Below are 10,406 nucleotides of genomic sequence, written 5' to 3' on the forward strand. Positions count from 1 at the left end.
TGGTTGCTTCCATTTTTTTTCATACCAAACAATCAGAGGAGTTGTTTGGTAAGTATCAAGATGTGCTCCAGCCAGGGTGTCACTGTTTGCCTTCGTTCCTCGGATACCAGTTAGCTTACAATCTTTCCCTCACGGGGCAGTAGCTTGATGTTTGCTGTGAGACAAAGACAAAGGTCTTGTTTTTATTCATGAAAAGGAATTACATTGAATTTCATATTCCTTTTCGTTTTTTTTTTTTTAAATTTATGTTAGAAAATTATCAATTTTACTGTAGAATTGAAATCTACAGTAGTGTATTTCAAACATATCGGTGTTCCTATGTATACGCAGTAGTATAGAATTGTTGGTGCTCATATATAAAAAGGGTATTTCGATAAATAAATATTATTTTATAAAAAATATGTAAATATATATTATTTTTAATACATCAAATCAAACACTGTATAAGAAATAATGTCTGCATAATTTATATCAGCATTACTAATACTTACATTAATAATACAAATATTACTAATATACCCTATTCAGCATTATTCTTATACACTCTACCAAACTACCCTTAGAACTTGTTTAGTATACATACACACTCATTTTTTTCAATAAAGTTGCAGAGCGCGCCTTATTTTTGTGCACGGCCGAAAGAGGGTTATTTTGGTAAATAAAACAAAAGAGGTGATCGTGGGGGCGGTTCAAATTCAGCATTGTGCAAAGTTCCTAGTGCCAAGTGAGCGGTGTCTAACGAAAAAAACAAAAATGGCCGGAGACGGGTTGAAGGAGGCTATTAACGGCGGAGCATCGGCGGCGGAACCGCAGTATGAGGCGGCGAAAACATCGGTATGGTGGGATATAGAGAACTGTCAGGTGCCAAGGGGATATGATGCTCATTTAATCGCTCAGAATATAAGTGCGGCATTGATGAAATTGAACTATAATGGACCTGTTACTATTTCTGCTTATGGTGATACTAATGGCATTCCTTCGATTATTCAAAGAGCCCTGTCTAGTACTGGAATCGGTCTCAATCACGTACCGGCTGGTATGGTCACGAACATTTTTCTATCCTTGCTTCATTGGATACATGAATAATATCTTTATAGGCTATACAAATTAGTGGAATCAATTGTTTAAGTTGTTGCGGGTTCAAGCCGTAGAAGCAAGCTCTGGCAGAAGTGTAAGTTAAGGCTGCTTACGATAAACCCTTGTTGTTCAGGCCTAGTGCATTGGGCTGCCTTTTTTTAAAAGAAATTGTTTAAGTCGTGTTCGTCCATTTCCTTTAACGTTTTAAACTTGTTTTTCTTTCAAATCTTTGTTGAAAATGATTTTCTTGAGCCGAGGGTTTATTGAAAGTGACCTCTAAGGTTGCTGCACCCACCCTACCCACTCTTCTTGTGGGACTATAAATATACTTTATGTTGACCGTGGTGTTTGGGGTCTATTTGAGATCGTTCCTTTTAATCGTAATCAAAGATGGGCCAGCTTGCGCGCACCCGACTAATTGCACAAGAACGGGTGTCAAATAACTCAATCCACAAAGGTTAATACCAAAAGAAATCACCTAGTGTTTTGTCTCTGTAGGGAATTGAACTTGAAGACCTCTCAGTATTCAACCCACATCATTGACCACTACGCCACACCCTTGGGTGCTCAGTTGTGGGAATATAATGTGTATGTTGCTTTTGTTGATTAGCCCTCCGAGAAATTTACCTTTATATAATTTTATATCTAGATTAGTTTAAATGGACTGGTATGTAGGATTTATATAGCTAGCCCTAACAGTTTGAATTTGCTTGGGATTGGTAGTTGTTGGTATTATTCATTCTTTAGTGTTTACACGCCAAATGCAATTCATTCATTGAATTATGTATGATGAACAGGGGTAAAGGATGCTAGTGATAAGAAAATTTTGGTGGATATGCTATTTTGGGCAGTGGACAATCCAGCACCTGCCAATTATTTGCTCATTTCAGGAGACAGGGATTTCTCCAATGCCATTCATCAGTTACGGATGAGGAGATATAATATTCTTCTAGCACAACCTTTTCAAGCTTCTCCTGCTCTTGCTGCTGCTGCCACAAATGTGTGGCAATGGACAAGCCTTGCTGCTGGAGGACCTCCACGAGAACTTGCTTTTGGTACTAACACATTACGTCAAGAATCCATACCAACTCCAATTTCTGAACCTATATCAGCGAAACAACTTGCTTATTCCAATGCTAATGCCATTATTAATACCAATGCCAATGCCAATGCTGATACCAATATCAATGACCATGCTAATGCTACCGGGGCCCAAAGTTTATCTAATCCCGGACTCTATTTTGATACTAAAATTAAAGTTATTTACGTACCTAAGAACTCGAATCAACTGACTATGACCAGCATGAAAAGTGTGCCAGCTAGAATTGAAGAAGCTAGTAGCAGCTATCGCCAACTCGCACCAGCTGTTGCACCACATCAATTTTTTGCTAAGTGTGATAGTCCAGAGAACCGTAACAATAAAATCATAGAAAATAAGCCTGATCAGCGTACTCAATCTCAACCTCCTCCTGTTCCATATAACATTGTGAAATCAAACTCTCGCCAGAACAATTTGCAACCTCCGCTTCAACGACCTGAAGGTTCTGCTGATTTTTCTACACCATGTGCACATCATCCTAATGCTGGCATAGGTAATTTATCTGGTAGCCCCATAAACTTGTATTACACTCCTAATTTTAGATTTATAAAACCGGGAAGTATTGTGACCCAAACTGAAGTTTACTTAGCCAGATAGCTTTCTTGAGGCCACTAATGGTGGTAATTCGCTTGTAGGTAGGTGTGATTTATGTGTTTCTATGAAGAAGGGTGATGTACGTCCTGAGTTTTCCTTCCTTCCATCCTCATTGGGGGTTTCTAGATCTGTATGTGGTAATTCAGATTTGGATCTACAGTTGCCTGAACACATTCAAGGTCTTATAAAGGTCGTCTTTCTTGCGTTAAACACTTTGAAGCTCGAGAAGATTGTCCCTACCAAAGAAAATATTGGTTATTGTATACGTTATGGTAACCCTAAATATCGGCTTACTGATGTTACAGTAGCCTTAAATACTGCACTAGACCAACAAATGATAGTAAAGTTAGGACAAGTTGATTTTGAGCTATATGTTGGTAGGACTGAGAGGATTTGGAAATGTGAGAATCCACTTGGTGGCAATCCTGACCAGTATCAGGATTCAACTTGGAATGCAACTGAGAAATTCCTTTGTTCAACTGTTGGACATTCAGCAATGGAAGCATCGGAATCCAGGTAAACAGTTAGTTTGTGCTGCATGGTTTTTAGTGATTCTCAGAGTTTTCTCTCATGTTCTGTGTGCCTTCCAGGTATGAAGCCGCTTTGATTCTTAGAAATGCATGCCTTAAAGACCTTACATTGGGTGAAGTACTTCAAATCCTGAATATGATTATCACTGTGAAGCGATGGATTAGAACTCACTCTGATTGGCAACCAATTACTATCACTCTCCCAGAAACTAATAATGATAAGGATACCAGAACAGGTACCTAGTTGAGAGAGATCTTTCAGTATTTTAGCATGTCATAGTCATGACATGTTTTCAGAATGGATCAGATATCTTGGAATTAATTGATTTTAGAAGCAGCTCAATTTCATATTAGACGGTATGTTCAGTGCCAACTTGATGACACTAGCATAGGAGTGAGATCTCTTTTTTCTTGGGACTGCTTTTCAAGACACTTGCAGCTGATAAGTGGGCAGCTTTGAAACCATGGACAACCTTATGTTAAAGGGATGGCATTGTTATCATGCTTCTATCCACCTAACTATGCTGATGGATCTCGTAAACTTTCATTCCAGCAGCATGGTTGTTACTTTTCTAAACTTCTTCATCTTAAAATTCTGTTCGCTGGAAATATTGTTTACAATAGAAAGTCTACTACTGCTTTCAGATTACTAGGATTTGGAGCATTCAGGAAGAATGTGTTTAGGTTACCTGGTGATTAGAAAACCGGCCAGAAGCACAAAGATTTCTGGTTGCAGGTTGACGGAAATATTTTGTAGTCACTGTTATTGTTCTAGCCAGAATATAATTCTAGAGTAGTAGCTTAGAATGTACATCCAGTAAGCCTTGGTTTTTGGTTCTTATGATCACAAAGAACTTTGTCAAATGGAGTATGTAGATTTACTTGATGGGCATTTTCAACAGTCTCTTCCTTTCGCCTCTTCTTTTTGTTTCTTGGAGCTTATGACTATAAAGTACTTTTGCAGACAGAATATCTTTAGATTTACTTGGCAGGCACTTGCATTTGTTTTCATATAGTTCTTCCTCTTCCTCTATTTCTGTCTCATATGAGTGGTATTATACTTCTTAATAGTTTGTTGGGGGTGATCATGTCTGTTGGATGGTTTCTGTTTTCAGCAATCATCCTGGAAAATTACTGGATGAAACTGTTCTGTAAGTTGCTGACAGGTTTGGCGTTGTCCATGTGTCATGTGTCAGTGGTTAATATGTTGAGGTAAAATTCATCGTTCAATTTGCTTTTTTCGTGTGGGAACCAGCATTCGGGGTATATGTTATTGTCTCTGGTGTTAACACTTTAACGTGGTTGGGAGCAAATTAACCTGCATTTGAAACGGATAAATAAACACCATTCTTGCATACAATATTACTTAAGGGGATCATTTGTTGCTTTGCAGAGCTATCGGAAAAGCCTTTTTTTTCTTTTGGCTATACAATAGCTCTAGTGGCGTTCCATTATATCGAGTATTGATCAACAGTATATGGAGTATTAATCTGTCCCAACTACACTGTGAACATTTCTACTTTGTTTTATAGTCCCCGTGGTTGTTGGACTCGACCTTCTATCCCTTCTCCACTTAAGCAGATAGAGTATTAATTAGCCAACAATGTGCAAATTATTTCTACTTTGTAGTATAACCAGTGCGGTGATGGTTTGTGGGTGATAGACCTGCCTTTCTATCTTTCTTCACTTAAATGCCATACTCTAGTTTGCAGCAGGGTTCAAACTGTGACATACGCCTAATCCACATACCATGCATTGAGATTTTACAACTAAACCAAAGCACTGGGGCATCAAAACTCACACCTACATGGGTTAACCACGCTTCCCCAATATACTCGTTAATGCTATTCACCCCTGTGTAATATATGCATCACTGAATGCCCTCACATGTATTTCACATGGCAAAGGAAATGTACAATTTACGGGGAAGATAGTTCTAACTTCTAAGAGTCCTCCTTGAGCATGAGGATATGAGTCAGTATTTCTTGCATACATACAAAGGATTAGCATAAAGCCTATCTCAACAACATCGAGGCCAGCAAGAGAAACAAGAAAACCAAGTGGTCGCTGCCAGTTTAGGCTGTGACTCTGGTTGTTTTGACTCTGGCTGTCTTGACTCTAGCTTCGAGTATGGCCGTGATTGTTGAGGTGATTGAGGCTGCATTTCTGGTTGTAAATCTGGTTGAGGTTGAGGTTGAGGTGGTTCGGGTCTCTCCATTTTTGCAGAGGGAGCTTTGAGTGAGCCAGTTTTCCCAGAATCATTAAGTAGTCTGCAATGAACCAAAAACGATTATAAACATAGTCCAAATGTGTTTCATGCATGTAACAAACTACTAGCAGAGCAGATTTCACCCAAAAAACAAGAAGAAGATAGATACTAAAGTTTCTACAAGCTTGTAATGCTTATAAAAACAACTACAAGTTTCTGCATTCCCCCAAACTAGATAAGGGGGGAAAAGTATGAATTTTGGAGCATATTTTAGTGAATATGGTAGTTGCGAGAAGGATATCTTACACTGGAAAAGCAAAGGAACTGCTGCTGTTTCCACTCTCATTGGAAAGGCGGGGTGAGGAAGCGTGACTTGCGTCAAACTGGGGAACTTTACCATCCGACCTGTTGGGCGTTGAGGGAGAATTTTGAGGCGAGGAAGGACGACTTGCCTCAAACTGGGGAAGTTTAGCATCTGACTTGCTTGGCGTTGAGGGAGAATATCGGGATGAGGAAGCATGACTTGCTTCAAACTGTGCAAGTTTACCATCCGACTTGTTGGGCGTTGAGGGAGGATATTGACCTTCATCCGACATTTTGGGCGTTGAGGGAGAATGTTGAACTTCATCCAACTTGTTGAGCTCTGAGACAGAATGTTGAACTTCATCGACATCAGATGTCTTCTTCGCTTTGATGTTATTTTCCTGATTCTCCCCCGGATCTATTTTGGAGGGTTCAACAATCTTTTCTTTGGGTGTCTCCAGTGTAATATCATTCTTTACCTCTTTATTTTTTGTCATTTCGACAACAGGGGGAAGGTTGGGAGGCAGATTTTTCTTTTCATTGGATTTAACTTCAGGTGCATTATACAGAGAACTACTCCATTCCTCCGGTTTCATGAGTTCTCCAGATCTGTACATCATGTTATACTGGTCTCTATTGAAGCTGCTGTTTCCCATATGAATACTAAACAATGACTCATTTGAAGCAGTACTCCATTCCATACCACTGCTATTAGGCTTGCTTGCAAATATAGACAATGGAATCCGATTGGGATCATAACCCGGAGGATGACCCATGTTATGCATTGGAGGTGACTTCATCGGTGCAGGGTTAGCTCCGCTCCATTCAGAAGTCTGAGGGAAAAAATCAGGTAATTGTGGAGGATCTTCACCACGCGGAGATGCACTTATCATGCTCCATTGTGGTGTTTGATTAGGAACATGATCAGAAGTAGATGAAGATGCTGATAATGAAGCATTTGCATCTCCAAGAGAGTCCTTTCGACTTTTACCTAGTTCTGGTGATGACTCGGATGAAGTAGGAGACGACAGAGCCGGTGATGCAGCAGATAAACCGGATGTTTTCACTTTCATAAGTGGTTTGATATCCTCATGTTTACTCTCAGGATGTTGCTTTGAAGGCTTGTTAGTACCACTATTCCAGTTCTCCATTTCTTTATTGTTCATTTCCAATCAACAGATACTTTCAGCGCTTAATGTAGTTCGCGTAAATAGCTCTCCTGCAGAGAACAAGAACAATTCAACAAAATCCATAGTACTTAAAGCAATAAGATCATACTTTTTCAAACCACAATTGCCTGATATTAAAACATTCGAATGATTATGAAAGACATTTTGGCATTCTGGGAAGTTGTTAACGCGTAAAATGACAAAACAAAAGTTACACATATTCTTGGAGGAGATAACAATATACTGAATGATTCTCATTGTTATTTGGGCTCGCTAAACAATCATCTCAACAACATCGATCCTAAGCTAGCTGGGGTCGGCTATATAATTTGAATATACTTTGAACCTGTTACTTTCCAATCGTCAATAATTTGTCTGATTCAAATTCTTTTTACCTAAGCCAAAAAGAAAGGAAAAATCGATCCATCAAATGAGATTTCGAAAGAAAATAAAACAGAACATCGTGCTAATTGTGAATTAAACAGACAAAAACATTAGAATGTACCTAAATATTAAGGAATCCCACCAATTATAAAAACCAAATCTTGATTACTGGCTGTATCCTGTTTGCTAATGATAATCTAAATATATAAAAAGATACAGCTCCTTACCCCTCAAGATTGTGAGGTAAGAGAGAGAGAATAATATAATTTTTTAAATTTTATTTTACTTGAATAGGAAATGCAAAGTAAAAAAGATTTAGGGCTCAGAAAAGAAGTATTAAAAAACAAAGAAAACAAAAATTAAAAAGAGTAGTTTAAGGGTTTTATTTTAAGTAAATTATTGTTTCAGAAATAAAGGCTAAGCTGCTATTTCGGAGATGTTTAATTATTTTTCCGTTTAACCAACCATTGGCGCCATTTTTATCTACTCCAAATGTATTCTCAGTATTCGGGTCGGTCGGGTATAAAAAATTGGATCAATTGGTCCTCTATGATCCAAGTTTAATGGGTGTATCGGAACAAATCAATTGCACGTTTTGTCCTTCAAATTCAAATAGACCTATCTTTAATTTTTACCCATCAAATGCCTAGTGGGTATAGGTTCTTTAAAAATTAAAGTCGTGACCCGGACATAAACTTATGAGATATTATCATAAAATAAATACAAATTGATGCGCTGCAAAAAAATTGTTTATCATGAGATATATAAATTAAGATCTACAATTATAATTATAACATGTAATATGTCTTATTTTTAATGTTCCTAAATACTAATCTCATTGCAATCACCCCTGACCAAAGTCCGGTTTGGCAGAGTTTGTAATTGTAGCCAAATAAATTTATTTTTACTTTTATTAAAGTTTTTTAGGTGGAAATAAAGAACCCCTATCGTGTTAATGACCTCCATCAAATATTTTCATTTATATTCTCTTCGTGTGGAGTTTTGAATCTCATCCCTGAATGTTAAAATTCTCCTTTAGTTTAGTCAGTTCGCTGTTTCTTCCTAGCTGGTTAATTTGATTTATACTATGAAGTTGGTCTTTGATTTATACAATGGAAATACATAATATCATTTGTAATTGTTTATGAACTTTCTAGGCAGAGACGGAGAAAAGGAGAGCTCAATTTTTTTTTTCTTATCAGAAATTGGCGGCACAATCTGTTTCAGTCAGTTTAGCGCATTCGTCATTGAAGTGTTGTGATTTATGATGATTTACTGAAGCAACAGAATTTCCAGATAGAAGAATTTTCAGTACAACAACAATTAATCGAGTGTAAAAAACCCACGAGTGGGGACTAGGGAGGGTGATGTGTTCACAAAGTCAGACGAGCAGTAAGTTCCAAAATTTTGCCAGTAGGAGAAAATGAATCCATTCTTTTCATTGCAGGAGGATTTAAAAAGGTGAAATCTACACACCAAAACAAGTGATCCCTACAAGACTTGGTAGATCAAGTCTGCTGATTTATATAAAGCAGACAAATAGCAGTGTACCCTTCTACATTTTGGAGGTTGAGAAATGAAAGGTGAAATAAGCATAAACTCCACTTGTAGTAGTTTATTGAAGTGACAAATTGGAAAAAAATAAATAAAAAGAATTTCCTAACATGATCAGCAATTCAAAGTTCGACAAAGACCAGATTCCTGAAGCCGTAAACCTTGAACCTGTTGCACAAAAAGATATATGGTGAAGAAACAAAAAATTAAATGTGATTGGCATATCACATTATATAGTATAATACAAACCATATGTTGATGAAGAGGTCGATCTTTGGAGGGTGGCAAAAGTGTGCTGGCCTTTCTACTTCTGACAATTAGGAGTCTCTTTGAAACAGGAGACATCATTTGATCAGTTGGACTTGTGTACCTGCACACATAACCAATTGTGGTATGTTTATTCATCAACTTAAACAACTCCCAATTCTCTAATTGTAATGACATTATATGAGCAAATGTCTGAATCAAAATATGATATTGCTATGGGAGCGAGCCTAATAAAATTGCAGGGAGAAATATCAAATATTCACTATTGTTCGCGGAGTTGAGAATCTAATTTCACCAGAGGTAAATAACTCGGCATTCAACTTAGTGTACCATTCAACTTTTTGTCAATTCTAGGAAATATGTACATAAAATACCTAAAATTTTAGAGAGATAATGAGTTTACGTGGGGGTGGATCATTCCTTAACAGAGATTCTCCATTAGAAGAGATCGCGACCACTACAACCACCAGTTGAAAGCTTTTGTTGAACAACTCCCTCCATTTCATGTTATTTGGCTCCTAATAGATGTTTCATTTTAATTGTCCATTTTGACAAATCAAGAGAGTTCTATTACTCATATCTCATGTTATCTTTAGCATTAAATAATTACACAAAATAGTAGTAGTAAAATTTAGAGTTTCAAAATATCATTTAATTAATATTAATAATGTTAGTAAAAATACACCTCAAATTAAACCTTTCTTAAGGAGTGTGCCGATTCAACAAGGGCACAGTAATATAAAATGGAGAGAGTATATAGCATACGATGTTTGAAATGGAGAAAACTAGATCTTATAAAAATAGATTGCTGTATAAAAGAGAAGAGAATAAAACAGTATAGTCACCTTTCAGGGTATTTAAATGGCTTGGGGACCTTAAGGCGATCGGGTGTATTCTCACTTTTGATTGGAGAATTAGGAAGAACAATTGTTGGCCGATTAAGGGGCGGTGTTTTTGGCTCTGCTGCAACCACCACAATCCTTTCGGCAGCTTCATTGATGATTGCTTTTGTTACAACTGTTTCATTAATGGGAGATTTTGGTACAACGGTTTCCTTAATTCCCTCCATAATGAAACTATTTTGTATTAACAGAGAGAGATTTCAGATTTCGGGGAGATTGTATTGAATTTAATATATTGGATTAAAGGATTGAATTAAGAAAGTGGAGTGATTGAATAATTTTTATATGCAGAAAGACGACCGTTCAACGGTCGAATTT

At 37.3% G+C, this 10,406-nt stretch overlaps 3 protein-coding genes across 6 annotated transcripts; 1 reads left to right on the top strand and 2 right to left on the bottom strand.

Moving 5' to 3' along the window:
* Positions 1 to 227: 227 nt before the first annotated feature.
* Positions 228 to 4,311, top strand: LOC107860449. The gene is made up of 4 exons (XM_016705816.2): positions 228 to 1,036; positions 1,875 to 2,669; positions 2,812 to 3,286; positions 3,361 to 4,311. Exons 1-4 carry the CDS (start codon positions 754 to 756, stop codon positions 3,542 to 3,544), a joined length of 1,737 nt encoding a protein of 578 aa, XP_016561302.2. The 5' UTR covers positions 228 to 753; the 3' UTR covers positions 3,545 to 4,311.
* Positions 4,312 to 4,631: 320 nt separating this feature from the next.
* Positions 4,632 to 7,731, bottom strand: LOC107861434 (putative uncharacterized protein DDB_G0294196). 4 transcript variants are annotated; one of them, XM_016706776.2, is made up of 4 exons: positions 7,487 to 7,731; positions 7,226 to 7,376; positions 5,816 to 7,031; positions 4,632 to 5,570 (listed from the first exon to the last, which is right to left on the bottom strand). In XM_016706776.2, the coding sequence occupies exons 3-4, from the start codon at positions 6,976 to 6,978 to the stop codon at positions 5,321 to 5,323; spliced, it is 1,413 nt and encodes a 470-aa protein (XP_016562262.1). In that variant the 5' UTR covers positions 6,979 to 7,031; positions 7,226 to 7,376; positions 7,487 to 7,731; the 3' UTR covers positions 4,632 to 5,320. The 4 variants fall into 4 exon arrangements, with proteins under 4 accessions (XP_016562262.1, XP_016562263.1, XP_047263463.1 ...); XM_016706777.2 differs by having other exon boundaries at positions 7,328 to 7,376; positions 7,487 to 7,703; XM_047407507.1 differs by having other exon boundaries at positions 7,197 to 7,376; positions 7,487 to 7,703.
* A 1,048-nt stretch (positions 7,732 to 8,779) lies between these two features.
* LOC107861435 lies at positions 8,780 to 10,406 on the bottom strand. The gene is made up of 3 exons (XM_016706779.2): positions 10,032 to 10,406; positions 9,169 to 9,289; positions 8,780 to 9,087 (listed from the first exon to the last, which is right to left on the bottom strand). The coding sequence occupies exons 1-3, from the start codon at positions 10,253 to 10,255 to the stop codon at positions 9,034 to 9,036; spliced, it is 399 nt and encodes a 132-aa protein (XP_016562265.1). The 5' UTR covers positions 10,256 to 10,406; the 3' UTR covers positions 8,780 to 9,033.

The sequence above is a fragment of the Capsicum annuum genome, chromosome 2, assembly GCF_002878395.1.
Source record: "Capsicum annuum cultivar UCD-10X-F1 chromosome 2, UCD10Xv1.1, whole genome shotgun sequence".
NCBI lineage: Eukaryota > Viridiplantae > Streptophyta > Magnoliopsida > Solanales > Solanaceae > Capsicum > Capsicum annuum.